General features: G+C 50.7%; 1 protein-coding gene across 1 annotated transcript in view; it reads left to right on the top strand.

Moving 5' to 3' along the window:
* The window catches only part of CUNH4orf50 (chromosome unknown C4orf50 homolog), a 114,581-nt gene that overhangs the window by 54,948 nt on the left and 44,109 nt on the right, over positions 1-15,524 (top strand). Inside the window, exons 11-13 of the mRNA XM_029556489.1 lie at positions 3,495-3,543; positions 5,050-5,171; positions 8,675-8,757. Of these exons, the coding sequence (XP_029412349.1) occupies positions 3,495-3,543; positions 5,050-5,171; positions 8,675-8,757 (254 nt within the window). The remainder of the gene's footprint in view (positions 1-3,494; positions 3,544-5,049; positions 5,172-8,674; positions 8,758-15,524) is intronic.

The following is a 15,524-nucleotide window of genomic DNA, read 5'->3' as shown; positions in this document are numbered from 1 at the left end:
TGTCTTTTTGAGACAGAGTCTTCCTGTAGCCCCAGTTGGCCTGGAACTTGCTATGTAGACCAGGCTGGCCTCAAACTCAACAGAGATTCACCTGCCTCTGCCTCCTGAGTGTCGGAACTAAAGGCATTTAAAAAATGTATATATATTGTGAAGTTGTATTGAAAGTTCACAGAAACCAAGCTGAAGAAACTCACAGACTAAGGATAACTACAATGGAGGGCCAGAATGTAGCCCTGATTTCAGTCTCCACCACTGCATAAACCAGAGGTAGTGGTGCCTATAATCCCAGCGCTCTGGAGATGGAAACAGGAGGATCAGAAGTTCAAGGTCATCTTCAGCTATGTTATGAAGTCAAGGCCTGCCTGAGATACCTAGTTCCAGGGGATCTGACAGCTCTTCTGTCTTCCTCGGGCATTGCACAACACAGGTGTACTTACTTACATAAAGGCAATATACGCATACACATAAAATAAAAATAATTTAGTTCCAGGGGATCTGACAGCTCTTCTGTCTTCCTCGGGCATTGCACAACATGGGTGTACTTACTTACACAAAGGCAATATACGCATACACATAAAATAAAAATAATAAAAAAAAAAGAAAGAAAGCAGGCTGAGCAGGGGCCAGGGGAGCAAGCCAGTAAGCAGCATTCCTCCATGGTCTGTGCTCCAGCTCCTGCCTCCAGGTTCCTGCCCTGAGTTCCTACCTTGGGCTCCCTCAGTGATGAACTGTGACCTGGGAGCTGTAAGTCATATAAATGCTTTCCTCCCCAAGTTGGTATTGGTGAGAGTGTTTTGCACAGCAGTTGAAAAGAAACTAGGACAGCAGCCCAGCACAGGAAGCTGCTGGACCTGGTCCCCTCTTCCCTCCTTTCCTCTCCTCCAGGTTCCTGCCCTGAGTTCCTACCTTGGGCTCCCTCAGTGATGAACTGTGACCTGGGAGCTGTAAGTCATATAAATGCTTTCCTCCCCAAGTTGGTATTGGTGAGAGTGTTTTGCACAGCAGTTGAAAAGAAACTAGGACAGCGGCCCAGCACAGGAAGCTGCTGGACCTGGTCCCCTCTTCCCTCCTTTCCTCTTTCTTTCTACTTCCCTCTTTTGGAAGCCCTGGGCTTCCAAACCTCACAGGAATAGGAGTGGAGACTTAGGAACCCAAGGAGATGTGAGTGATGGCCTCCTCAAAACCCTGAACTCCCTGAATTTATTAACCAGCTACCCCAAACCCCAACCTCCAAGGACTCAGGCAACTATTTTCTGCATGGCTCCTGCATTTATAAAGGTTAGACTGTCCCCCAAAAGCTCACATCACGGGAGGGCCAGAGGAGCAGAGAGTGAGGGACTGGCCTTTGCCTTAGGAGACACTGCGTCTGGCTTCCTTATGGCAGAGGCTACGAGGGATGCAGTCGTTTAGCTCTGCATGTAGAGAGGGAGAGGCCTGGGAGCTATGGCCTCAGCCGAGATCCTGAATCGTAAGTGGTAGAGACTGTTCTGCAGGAGAAGGCTTCCGAGAAAGCAGGGCTCCTAACGACATGGGCCTGTGGGTCTCCAAGGGGCTGGAAGGTGACCAGAATCCTTGTGTCGCCATCCCATGCTGAGTAGAGAGCTATGGGAAGTCAGCTCAGTGTACCTGGAGCTTCCCTGTGCCCATGGAGGTAAATTTCATTCCTCACATTGAAGTTGTTTCCATAAGATGGGGAGACACCTACCTAAACCCAGGGCCAGTGGAAAGCCTGACTTTGGGACACCAGGCTTAGCACAGGAGGGAGCTTCCTGGGGGAGAACCATGAATAGCTGACCTAGAGGGAAAAAGGGCCAAGAGTTACAAGGCAGAGAGCTGGCCTGGAGGAGCCTGTGAAAAGGCCTGGGGTGGGAGAGTTCATGGTGCTGGAAGACACGGCAGTCTGGGGTGTGGAAGCACAGACGCTACAATGGCATGGCATCCCACGAGTCTATTGTAAGTTGAAGATACAATGAGCTGGAAAGTATTTAATAACCCAACCAGCTGAGCCCACAGTGGCCCCCAGCCTGTTAGGAAGGCGCAGACGTTTCCTAGTGACAGTAAGGTTGACCTGAACTGAGGTTCTCCACCCAAAGCAGCTTCCTGCTTGCCTGCCTAAGGAGCGAATCCCAGCCCGCAGGGACAGACCACCATGCCAAATGTATGGCACAATTTCTATTCTCTGTGTTGAATTTAAATCACAGCAGATGCACCACCATCATCGTAAGTTAGGGGCTGTGATGTCTGTTTTGAACTGTCCACTTGAAACAACCTAGAATCACCTGAGAACCTCAGTTGAGGACTTGTCTAAATCAGCCTGGCTTGTGGGCATGTCTGGGAGGATTGTCTTTATTGTTAGTCGATATAGGAAAATCCATCCCACTGCAGTCAGGACCATTTCCTTAGCAGGGGGGTCTGAACAGTAGGAGAAAGCCAGGCGGGAGGAAGGGAGGCAGGAAGGACTGCCCTGGCTCTGCTCTTGAGCAGATGTGCTGTGACCAGCTGCTCGACCTCCCTGAAATGACAGACTATAATTTGGAATCATAAGCCAAATTAACCCTTTCGTCTCCTCTGTTGCTTTTTGTCAGGATATTTGTCACAGCAACAGAAACAAAACTAGGTGTCCATCCACCGTGGGAGAGCAGGCACTGTGCCTAGAGCAGAAGATTCCCAAAAGGAAGGGCAGGGTGGGTGGTGACCAGAGAGCAGCTGAGTTGAGTCCAGAACGCTGGGTACTAATTGCTGCCTTAGTCAGTCCATTCTGTTCTTTTTTTTAGACAGGGTCCCCCATAGCCCCAGCCAATCTGAAACTCACTATGTGGATCAGGCTGACCTCAATCTCATAGATGATGATACACCTGCCTCTGACTCCCAAGTGCTGGGATTAAAGGCATGCCTCACCAAGTCCGGCTGGTCAGTCCATTCTGGAGTCTGTCACAGAGTCCAGTTGTCACAGTGGTCCTGGTCTGGGCAAGTGGCAGGCAGGTAGCTGAACTCTGCAAGAGGAAATCAGAAAAGATGGCAGAGGAGGGGACATTGGGATACTCCCAGAAGAATGCAGGACCCAGCTTGTTGGTCTGGGTCCAACTCCAACCTGCTTGAAGCTATACCAGATGCTCCTGTTCTCCCCACAGGGGATTGGGCTGAACTCCCATGGCTGCCCCTCCTCCTGCAGATGTAACTGGTCATTGCAGTAGTACAAGGGTGGACTTGGTCAGAGGTCTCAATCCCTGGGTGATGAATTTGGTGCCTGGGCATATCAGATGACCTAACTTTCTTTAAATTTTCTCTCAATGACATTTTGAAAAGACACTTGCTGCTGTCTCCATTTGGAGGTTGAATTTGAGTAAAGGGAGTGGAATTGTTCTCTGGTATGTGGTGAGGGAGGGACAGAGGCAGAGCACAGCTGCATGGGGTGGCTGGTCTGATTCTGGTCCTGTGGAGATCTCCCTACCCTGTTCCACACAGTATATGCACTGAACTCTCTTTTTTTCCAGACAAACTGCTGTCTGGACATGGGCCCCGAGGGGACAGCAGCTGGAGGAGGTCAGTGCATCTCTCAGTGGCATGTCTGTATGTTCAGTGAAACCAGGCCAGGTGGGAGGGTACAAACCTCCCAATGTCAAGTTTCTTCCCCTCCCTTTGCCACTTTCCCAACCTCACCACCCCACAGTGTCAGAACACACTGGAAAAATCAAGAAGCTCAAATTCCTCAGCCCTGGGTGTTCATCCCAAGTCAATTAAAAGCCGAGGGGACAGGTGTGCTCACCTCATACCCTCAGTGTTTTTAGCTGACCTGTGCACTCAGTGGAATAGAATGCAGACATGTTACACGAGAACACCACCTTAACAGGGCAGGATCACATTAAAAGTTCAGTGGACACTTGTGTTTGCCGCACGCCCTCAGTGCTGTTAACTAACCCAGGCACTCAGTGGAATGGACAGTCACCGGGGTGAGAACATGGTGCAGCAGGCGGGAGTGATGGTGCTGCATTCAGTTTAGAAATTTAGGTAGGACATGGAATGTACATCACGTACATGCACACCTGCCTTTCATCAGCAGCTCAGGCTAAGGCATCCACTACACTATTAACTGTGCTTCCTCAGAGGAATGAGTGAGTTTTGTTGCTGGTTCATTATCTTTATTATGACAAAGAAATTAAGATGGTAGTGGACCAGAGAGAAATCTTCCTGGGCCTTGAGTGATGCTTCCTAGCAGCATGGGGCTGGATGGCAGGCATGATGCTGGGCAGGGGCTTCTGGAGGCTTGTTTAGGATTACCTGCTCAGGAGGACTACTTAGCTCTCAGGAGGACTAACACTCAGATCTGTTCATCCGGTGGCCCTTCCACTAGATTCTGTTCTCAACAATCCTGTGATCTTAAACAAGCTAACTAACCTCTCTGAGCTGCATACTGTTATTTTCAAAAGGATAATATGGCTTTCCTATCCAGTGCCATGCACATAGCAAGTATCAGTACACAAGAAACAGGCCATTTCCCTCATCAGGACAGACTGTCTTCTTTACTTCCCACTGAGGCCTGACCTGGCCCCTGTTTCCACATTAAAGGAGCTATAAATTCTGGCTGGTCCCACTTCTGCCGTTAGTTTTCTGGGTGATCCTGGGCAAGCCTCCTTGCCTGGGCTCAGCCTCCTCACCCGTCAGAAAAGGAAATGCTTGAGACCGATGATACTATTTGCACTGGATTTCTGGAGGCTGTTGGATGCCACCTGAAGGGTGCAAGTGAAGACCAGGAAGGCAGGAGAGGGAGCAGAGTATGGGGGGGGTCCACCCTAAATGCCCTGGCAGCCAGCAAGGAATGGGGAGCAGGCAGTGTTCTGGGGTGCCCCAAGATGATGATGGTGTCAAAGAATGGGGTACTCAGAATTTGAAGGCAGCAAGGGAGCCGCTGCCATAGGGTGTTGGGGGTCTGGGAGCACGTGGGGAGCACGTGGGGTCAGCAAGAGAAAGAAAACGTTATTAGGCTCAGGACCTGTTGATGTTAAAAATGGATCCCTGGGCTGAAACCTGACTGAGAATCCTGTCTTCTAGCTCAGGAATATCTGCTAAATTCTGAAGTGGACAGTGTCCTGCAAAGCTGGTGGGGGATGGAGTCCTGGCCTCCTCCAGAGGTTCAGTGGTCGGCGCAGATGACTCCAGTAGGTTCCGTGAAGGTGAGCACACACCTTTACCTTACTTTCTAAATGTGTTTTTCATGGAAAGTGGGGCACACACACACACACACACACACACACACACACGCACCCTATGCACACAGACCATTACCTGGTGACGGTCCTGTAAAAGCCCCCAGTCTCCAGCCCAGTCCCTTCCCAGTGTCTGTTTTTCAGTCTTTTTTAGGTGAAGCCTCCTGCTGTGTCCTGTTCTGTTCATTGTTGGACCCCATGCAGGAAGGCATGGAACCCTAGCTGAGGTTCTGCAGGTGGTCTCTGTCCCCACTTGCCCTTGCTCTGCCAGGCTGGCCTGGGCAGCCACCTTCCTCACCCAGCACTGACTCAAAGTTGATCACAGCCTGAGCAGCTCCGCCTGATCTCACTCTCACTTGTGGGCATGAAGCCTACAGGCTCCCTGGTGTCCCCACAGGCTATGAGAACTCTGTCCAGTACCATACCATCACATCCTCCTGAACCTCCCACATGGGGAAGGACACCCCAGTACCCTGCTTGACTGCAAGGGACACTCCCTCTCATCAGTTTTGCTCCCACAAAACCTCCCAGCCTTGGTCCTTAGCAGACCATTTCTGAAAAGTGTTTTGTTTCATTTTGTCTAGTTTCTACTTGTTTCTACTGCAAAACACCTGAATTAGCTCTCACCAGAGCTGCACTGTGCTGGCCCCGGACAAATTTCATTTAACTTACGAGATCTGAGGTCTGGCCAACCTGAGTTAAAACCCCAGCCCTGCCTTTGGTCACTCAGTGTGACAGTGGGCAAGTGTGTCATCTCCTCGTGGAAAAAGTGGAGATGGTGTTGTCTGATACAGTCGTGAAGATGCAAAGCAGGTTGGCAGAGCCTTGTGTGTGCCAGGGATACAGGCATGTGAAAGAACACAAGGGCAGCCATTGCTCCAGGGAAGCGTGCTTCTCTCTCAAGGTATTTCAGCCTATGATCTTCCCCGTCTTTCATTCCTGTGGCATCTCGTACTTCCATGTTAAACTTTTATCCATTTCAGGGTTGTTGGGACAATTCGATGACCTCACAGGCATTAAGTTTTTGTTACGGTCTCTGGCACAGGAGAGGTGTTCACAAGTGCTAGCTTCTGTGGTTGGTCTTTGTCAACTTGCTGACTGGTGGGTTCACTGCCAGTTACCTGTGTTCAGGTTTCATGTCTAGAAAGAAGAATGTTTTCTGTTTTCCTTCTCTTCTGGGAGAACTGACTTGCTTTGTGCCTTCCTGGTCGCAGCAGGTGGAGAACTGTGGCAATAGGAGCATTTGTAGGCACTGGGCAGGGTGAGCGCTTGCAATGTGTTATGGGGCTGGAGCATAGGAAGGAAGCAGAGCAGAGGTTGTGAGGCAAGGAGGAGCCCCACACTAGAGCATCCTCGCAAGGACCCAAGAAGACAGTGTCAAGTCCTGCTTTACACTGTGAAGAAAGGCATGAGGCTAAGTGGGTAGGTGGCTCAGGCTCATTCAGATCCCAGTCATTGAGTGACCAAGTTGGAGCTCCAACCCTGGTCACCTGTCTCAGAACTGGCATCTGACCACTCTGGGACCACATGGTGCTGGACATGGATAAAGACTCGATAGGTAGGGACCTCTTAGAGTTAAAGTGAAAGAAAGCCCAAGAAGCCTGTTTTTGCGGTTAAGGGTAGAAGTCCACGATGTGACCTCTGAGGAAGCAAGTAGAGGGACACGTGACTGATCAATGTGTGGCAGGGCCCTGGGGGCTCTTAGGGTCCCAGCTGATCCTGAGTCCTCAGGACTAAGACCACACAGGACACCCTGGAGGAAAACCCTGTCATATTGGATGTCATTTCCAGGCCGCAGGGGACTTTTGTTCTTGGTGGCAAGACTGTCAGCTGAAGCCTTTCCACCCCTGTGTTGACACAGTACCAGCCTTAGGAGCCCTGTGCACTGTGGGATGGGTGATTCCAGGTAGTGGCCCTTGAGCTGTCTTACAAGCTTTGACACCTTGCCTGGTTGAGGTTTTCGGCCTCAATCTTTGGCCTGTTCAGCTCTTATGAGTATCTGGGAACAGAGTTCCTGCCCTGGATGAGGACAGATTTTGAGCCAGATCTCAGGATGGCTTTGGAAAGTGCCTCCCACAGTGAGGACGGCTGTGTCAAAGGACCACACCAGTGACCTACAAGCAAAATAGCAAAATGAGGCCATGAAGCTTCGAAGGGCAGTGACTGAATTTGTCACTTGTCACGTCACAGTAATTGCATGGTGGTCAAGCTTAGAGTAAAAAAAGTGGAGGGTGGTTGGGAATGTATAAACATATGTGGAACAGGCTGGAAAACCTTCAGCCCCATCACACTGGCCCGATGCTCTCAGTTCCCCAACAGAGGACCACCTAGCTTCAGCACAGTGTGGCTGTGCAGGCTGGCAGCTGGGGTGTCTGCTTTAAGTCTCCACTTAGCTTCCTTTGCTGTGTGGCCTCAGGCCCATCGCTTAACCTGGCACCCCTCCCCCTTCTCTTCTTGTATAAATTAAATGAATCGATTCCTGTAGAGTGCTCATGACGATGCCTGGCCCACCATGAGTGCGCACCACGTGTTCACGGTCACAGTAAATTAAGAGAGAGGAAACGATCAACGTGACACTCCTCTGTCTCTACAGAAGTGGCCATGTTGTACGGCTCAGACGGTTTTCAATTCAAGGCAACATGCAGATTTCCAAAGTACTGTGTGCACAGTGCTCTGATCTAGAAGTGCTGTGTGCACAGTACTCTGACCTAAATGAAACTGAGCTCATAACATGCGGAGTACCCCACTTCTCCTTCTAAGCCCAGCTAAGATGCTCTAGGAGGCCTAGAGAAGAAAGATGGGGGCTGATATCCCATGGCTTGTATTACTTGGAACCAGTGGCTTCAGTCATATACATATAGAAAAGGAGTTTGGGGTCTTTGAAACTGTTAAGTTATCCCATTGTTCAGGGGACTGAGATGAATCTGTGCAGAGGGGTGCTGTGCACACTGGGGAGCCCTGGGGATACAGGCATGGGGCTAGCATCCAGGAGACACTGCTCCCTTTAGTGGGAAGGAAGTGTTCCCTGTCTTTGGGAACAAAGCCTTTGCTTTGTAGGGGGGTCTGTTCCACCAGCCCTGCCTGTATTGTCAACCCCAGCTCAGTGGCAGGGTGTGTCACCCCAGCTGTCTCCATTTCCTTGGCTGTTACTGGGTGATAATGGCCTGCTGGAACTGTCACAGGAGGGAATGAACACACAGTGAGTTTGATGCCGGCACAGAAAGTGCTGGGTAAGCATTAGCTGCCACTGTCATAACAGGTGCAATCCTCAGGTCCATAGTCAGGGGACACAGAGACCTAGCTTTGTGCTCTTGCCTCTAGCTGCGCTGCCCTTGGAGCCTAAGCTGGATTCTGGATGGTGACCATCAGAGGTCCCTGAGGAACCAGAACTTTCCCCAAGGTGTCTGAGGGACAGAGGTGGAATGCCCCTCCCTGCCCTGCTGGCCAGCAGCCTCTTGCCACCCTGCAAGGCCCAGAGGATCCTGGCTTCCCACCAAGAGCTCAGGCAGAGAGTCTGCAGTGATTCCCAAGCCAATAAATCACGGCAGTGGGGGTGAATTTGACAGGGCCATTTGCTCTCTGGGGACCACTTCATAGCCTCCATAAATATTTGAAGCAAAGCCATCTGAGAGTGTTTTAGCAAATCGCAGCAGTCAGCCCTCAGTGAGTGGGCAGTGGTTTGGCCTTTGCCTGAAAGGCTTGCGGTTGTGGTTAGGGCTGGGGAGCTGCAGACTACCCCACAGATTCTGGAGTTCCGCTTTGGTAGATGGGACGGCAGCAACGGAAGTATCTGCTTTGTAGAAACCTAGGAGGGACTGGACCACCGTGTCTCAGCCAGTCACATAGCCGCCCTTCAGGATAAGCATGGCAGGCCGTCCAGACCTCATGTCCCAGACCCTGATCCAGGACGTCCCACCAGGTATCATGCCCCTTTTGAGGGGAAGGTCAGAGCTCCCTCATCAAATGAGCTGTTCTTCCTAGAAGGACAGGGACAAAGGGTGGGAACCGAGGCTTGCTCCCCAAGAAGTAGGAGAAGATGCCGGCTTGGCTTTAGTGCGTTTTAGCTTTTAGTTTGAGACAAATTGTGCAGAGAGTTCTTGTCTTCCCTTTCTGCATTCCTCCCAATGTTAGCGTCTCCCAGAACAAACTACGTTGTGGATTGGGAGCAGCAGGTTTGGTTTTTAGGGGAAGGGGAGCCACTGAAGTGCAAGCAGAGCACAGAGCTGTGGCCACGTGTATTGGCTGGGGGCTCAGGAGGGGACCACGTTCATGCCGCATCCTGGGAGGCCCCTACTGCACCCACATCTCATTCAGTTGCCCGGCTCTCATGGTCCCTAGAAGAGCACCACCTGTCATAATGGAGCAGGGAAAGATGATTAGAAGATGCTCCCCCTCTTGGCTCAGGACTGCTGGCCTGTGGCCTTCTTACCACCCCAGTGGAGCCCACAGATTGGAAAGAACTGTTGTGAGCACTTGATATTTGTTTTACTTAAATTTACCTGTTACTGAGCATGATCATGTCTGCCACATCAGCCATGGTTTCTGAAGGCGAGATGCCCTGCAGAGCTGGGTGGGAACACTGGCTCGGTGACCACTCTTGTTCATCCTGTCCCTTTGTCTTAGGGTCGTGTCAATAGCACCGTGAGTTTGAACATCAGGATTGTGATATGCATTTGAGGTAGCAGGTGAGGGACAGCAGCCTGGTCTCCAGGATGCTCCCTTGAGGCTGAGAAACTGGGCATCATCCTGTCACTTCAGCTCCCTCTTCTTGCACTTTGGGTCTCAGACAGCCCAGCAGGACTATTCCGGAAGTGAGCCCTGCTGCTCAATGTAGTGATCGCAGACTAAACCACAAACCAGAAACTCCCACATACATTCCTTCCTGGGGTGCAATGAGAGTCTCTAGTTGGGGCTGCTGGGTGCTCTGGCTTCTGGACATGTCTGTGATGGATGCTGGCAGACTCATGCCTTCTCCTTCCAGGCTCGCAGAAGGTCACCTGGTGGCCCTGTGACACCTGTGGTGGGCTATGTTGTCAAATGCCCCAGGGTCAGGGCAAGATCTACTTTAAAGATACTGGGGGCCAGACAGGAACTTGGTGTGCAGGAGCTGGCGGCAGGCGCCCCACTGCTTAGGTCTCTGGAAGGGCCAGCAGACAGATCAGCCCTGCAGCTGTGGCAGAAAATAATTTATCAGCTGACTGTCAGCAAGCTCCGCAGAGGAATTCCCCTGGAGCCCAGCCAAAGCTATCCAGGTAAGTGTGCCCCTCCCCCAGCAGTGAGGCCGGTTCCTCAGGAAGCCTGGCTCTGCTTCTGTGGTTAGCTGGTGCTGTGCTGAGTGCTGTTTCTCTCCTTGAAGCCTCCTTCATCTTCTCATGCATCTGGGAGGCAGAGAATGTCCTGGACTGTGCTTTCTAGGTCTAACACCAGCCCCCACCTCCAGGTCCAGGCAGATCATGTGTAGACTGTGGCCCAGTGGCATTAGCAGACAGGATGGAGGGCAGGGCCATGGAGGAGGCAGCTGACCTACAAGAAGGCAAGGTCAAAGAGGAGAGGTTTCCAAGGAGAGGTGTCCAGGTGGCGCAGACACTGGAGCTGAGACGTCAGGGTCAGCTGCTCCCAAGCACAGAGAAAGCATTGGGTGCTGAAGATCTCTGCTGTCACACCAGCTGTGATGTGGGTGCTGTAGGTCTGTGCTGTCACACCCAGCTGTGATGTGGGGTGCTGCAGCTCTGTACCGTCATACCCAACTGTGATAGGCACACAATTCACTGACACAGACAAGCTCTACCCAGGAATGCAGCTGAGTTCAGGAGATGAAGGCTAGATCTCAACCCCAAGAGCGGACTCTCCAAAGATGACTTTCTCTGGGGCTAGCTGAGCACTGTGTAAACCGTGTGTGTCCGAGGAGGCTGAGGCCAGGGGAAGTGTGTAAAAGGGAGGATGCACAGGTTGAACTTGTGACACTTTGGTTATGAGGACCCATAACCAGGGGGATACCATCCAAGACTGGGCAGGTGTCAGGCAGGCATCCTTGTGAACCCGTGCATCCTTCCTGTGGTGACCTCAATGGATGTGGCTCCAGCAGAGTCCTACCACGGCTTGGGTTGACAGGTGTGCCTGCCCAGAGTTCCTCTTTCATTTGGCATTGCTTACAATTACTTTTGTTTTTATGGTCTTGACAAAGGCGGCTCTGTTTCTCTTGGCATCTTTCATATAATGAACATATTTACTTCTCTCCAGCAATGGCTGGCTCTTCTGCTTCAACCTGCTGGGTTCATATCTAGGAGGACGGGGTTGCAGAGAAGGCTGGGGAGTCATGAGCTGGGCACTGGGGATGGTTGGTAAAGCACTGGGAAGTGGGTGGCCTTCGGCTGAGCCCCAAAGGGCAATATAATGACGGGAGAAGAGGTGGTTGGTGTCGGGTCCAGGCAAGCAGGGACTCCAGCACTGAGCGTCAGCTCCATCCCAGTGCTCTGCTGTTTCTATTTTCTTTGTGGACAGGAAGCTAGACCTGGGAAGAGGGTATATGGGCAGACACAGGTGGAATGTGTGACCTGAGGACAAATGGATGGACAGACAGACAGACAGACAGACAGACACACACACACACACAGAGTCCACGTTAGCCAGCTGTGGGCCTTGAACCCTTGGAGGCCTGGCTTCCACTTGACAAAACATCACCATTATGACATCATCTTCCATCCTCTTGGCTGACACATCCTGGTGAGGTGACTCAGGACTGCCTTGCCCCACAGCTATCACAGCCCAGGTGCCAGGCTCTTGGACTGAGGTGACTTAGGAGCCAAGCATGCCCATCACTCCTGCTCTGAATTCTGGCTCTGCCTCTTATACCTCCAGGGTCTCAGTGTTCTGACCTGTGGAATGGGGCTGTCTGGCTCCCAGCATGCCCGAGAAGAATGAATCACTCTTTGCAACACTAATGGCCCCGTCACATGAGAACCACAGTGTTTCTGCTGCTGTGTGACTGCTTTTTATAATCCAGGGCACAGGATGTAGAGCACAGTGATGGAGAGGTGGGTGGGGCTCAGCAGACAGGCTCCCCCGGGGGCCCTGGCAAAAGATGTTAGTATAAGGTGCCTGTGCTGCTCTGGATTTCGTGTGGCAGTTTGCAAGTGTCCCCTGGACCAATGAGTCATGACAGCTCCCAGAGTCACCGTGACACACAGCAATGGGGTAGAGCTCTTAGGATTTCAAGTCTCCTGAGTGCCCTGTGCTTTTACCCTGGTTAAAATGCAATCAGTGTGGCACAGGGTGTGGGCCTAAGCTGGGGATCAGCATGTAGAGGTTCTCTGTGATCCTCCATCAAGTGCTATGGCATCTTAGCATCAACCGTAGTGACAGTCAGTGCAACCTTAGGCACTCTGCTTGGCACTACTAAGGTCAAGGGATCAAAGGACGGTGGTTTGGGTAGAAGAGGGGCCCAGGAAGGCAGGGAGCTGGGAGTCCAGAGCTGCCTCCTTTCTGGTCTATGAAGAAGGGCCCTAGTGAGAAGAAGGCCATGAGGTGGGCAGACAGGAAGGGCAAGCTCTGAGCACTGGGGTGGAAGAATTAGGGTGACGGTGTAAAAGTGACTCAAAACTGGCGTCCGAGCTGGAGGTGGTTGTGCATGCCTATAATCTCAGCACTTTGGGGATGGAAGCAGGAAGGTCTCTGTAAGTTCAAGGCCAGCCTGGGCTACATAGCAAGACCCTGCCTCTTAGGAAGGGCGAATGGAAGGAAGGAAGGAAGGAAGAAAGAAAGGTTTCATTTTGGAAAACATTTTAGTATGAAGTGTCAAATATTTACAGAAGCAAACAGAATAATAAAAAAGATCATGCGTGTTCATCAGTTTCAACAAAGGTCAGCTGGAGAGCATGTCCTTCCTCAAGGCCCAGCCCCCTTTCAGTGCCCTGACCCTCATGTCCTACCTCTTTTTTCCACCCACTTTATTTGGAAGTGAAGCCAGATACCACATCATTTAATTCACAAATTTCTCAAACACTTATCATTCCATCATCGTACCCTAAATAAGTGATGGCTCTTTAATTTTATCAACATCCAATATGTTCAAATTTCTAATTATCTTATAAATTATATTGGCAACTTTTTTCAGTTTATTTGAATTTGGATCTAATTACTTCTCACTGTAGCTGACTGGCATCTTTTTTGGTGGATCTAACCAAGACAAACTTGCTTCCCTAACCACTGAGTGCAGTCGCCTGTTGCACTCTTGCCCAGATCATTCCTGTCTTCCTAAACTGAAGCTCTGTCCCTGTGAGCACAAACATCCTGCCAACCTATTTTCTGTCTTGATGAAAGTGGGGTTTGTCCCTGTTTTCCTGGCTTGCTGGACTTAGTAAACTGTCATCAAGTACACATGTGTGGTAATGGGTATCAGAATTTCCCTCCTTTTAAAGGCTGAACATGCTTCCACTGGGTGAGCTTACCACAGTTTGCCCATCCACCCCCTGTCTGTCCATCCATCCATCTATCCATCCATCATCCATCCATCCATCCATACATACATACATACATACATACATACATACATACAAACATCCTCCAACCATCCATCCATCCATCCACCCATCCATCCATCCATCCATCCATCCATCCATCCATCCATCCATCCACTCGCCTGCCTGTCCATTTGTCCATTATATATCATCCGTTTTCTACTCATCCATTCACCAACCTATCCATGCATGCTTCCATCCATCCATCTGTCCACCCATCCATCTGCCTCCTGTGCATCCATCCATATATCTACCCACCCACATCCATCCATCTGTCCCACTATCCATCCATCTGTACGTCCATTGTCCATCCACCTATGAAACCTGTGGCATGCCTTTTCTATCTTTCAATATACAAATTTTCCCTCTTTTGTCATGTGTTACAGTGATATGGTCAGAATTCTTTCCTTCTCTCTCTATCCTAGACTTGGGACTGGACATGGATTTTGGTCCAGATTCATGGTATTTCTTAGGGTTAAGTATATGTTCCTCCACTGCTGCACCCCAGATCCTGGATGTTGTACTGTTTTAACGAAGAGACATGCATCCCAACTCCTTAGGCCTCTTCCTCCCATGGACTCTCCCATCCCTTACATGCCTTCTCCCAAGGCACCATCTACCCCTGGGAGCTATTGAGATCTGTGTACCTCCACCTCAATAGGAGGCTTGAGCAAAAGCTTCCAGAGGACATTCTTGGAGAGTCTGTCTGTTGGTTTGCACCTCTTACCAAGCAGGCCCCAGTAAGCCAGAGAAGACACCTGCAAGGGCTGATTGGGGCAAATATGTTTGCTTCAGTTGGGAACACGAGATAAGCTAATGTCACCATAGGTCAGAGGCTGTCAGCTCGGCAAGAGCTCCTCTGTGGGTTAATGCATTTCTTTAGAATGATCACAGCAGTAGGAGCCCATGCACCACAGTCAACTGCATGTTCAGGAGGCTGAGGCAAGGGAGGAGGCAGATCCACCTCGCAGCAGTCACCCCAGGCCATAGCATTATGAACCAGGGTATCTAAGGCTTAGGGACAGAAGAGGCAGCAGGTCCAGCCTGAAATGAGTGTCCAGGCAGACATCCTTACACACATGGTTCTTACACAAGGCTATGGATCTGGTGGGGTCTTTTGTGCCAGTTACTGTTGGCAGGCATGCTTGTGAGTTCCCTTTTTCAGCACCTCCTGCTTTTATTTACTGTTGCTGTTTGTAGAGTTTGACAGCAGTGACGCCATTTTGAATCTGACAACTCTCAGAAAGGAGGGAAGGAATTGCCCAAAGGCAATGAGATCTTGGTGTACTGCTAATGAACCCAGCTGCTGCCAGACCTACCATTCACCAACTCACCTATTCATCTACCCATCCATCCATCCATCCACCCGCTCACCCACCCATCTATTCACCAACCTATCCATCCATCCATCCATCCACCCACCATCAATCCATTCGCCAACCCATCCATCTATGCATCTATCCATTCACCCACCTGTCTATTCATCCATTTATCCATCATCCATATTCCATTCATTTATTCACTAACCTATCCATCTGCCTGCCTGTGCATCCATCCATTGGGTGGAAAATCAATTCTAGAACCTTCTTTCCTCCCTCCAGACTCCTCATTGTGCTTCCCATTGACTAAACCGAATTGAAAGCCAGAGGCCAAGGAAGCCACACTGACACTGCCCTTGGGCCCAGGCATGGAGTTATCCTTCCAGTAGCCTGCTGGGCCCAGAGAACAGATGGGGCTGGGGTCGTGGTGTAGGAAAACGCAGATGGGAAACATGCCTATCTCAAGGTTAGTCAGAGCCTGGCAT

The sequence above is a fragment of the Nannospalax galili genome, unplaced genomic scaffold, assembly GCF_000622305.1.
Source record: "Nannospalax galili isolate Female #2095 unplaced genomic scaffold, S.galili_v1.0 scaffold2927, whole genome shotgun sequence".
NCBI lineage: Eukaryota > Metazoa > Chordata > Mammalia > Rodentia > Spalacidae > Nannospalax > Nannospalax galili.
Note: the sequence above shows the minus strand (reverse complement) of the source record. Positions and strands in the feature narration are given on the sequence as shown.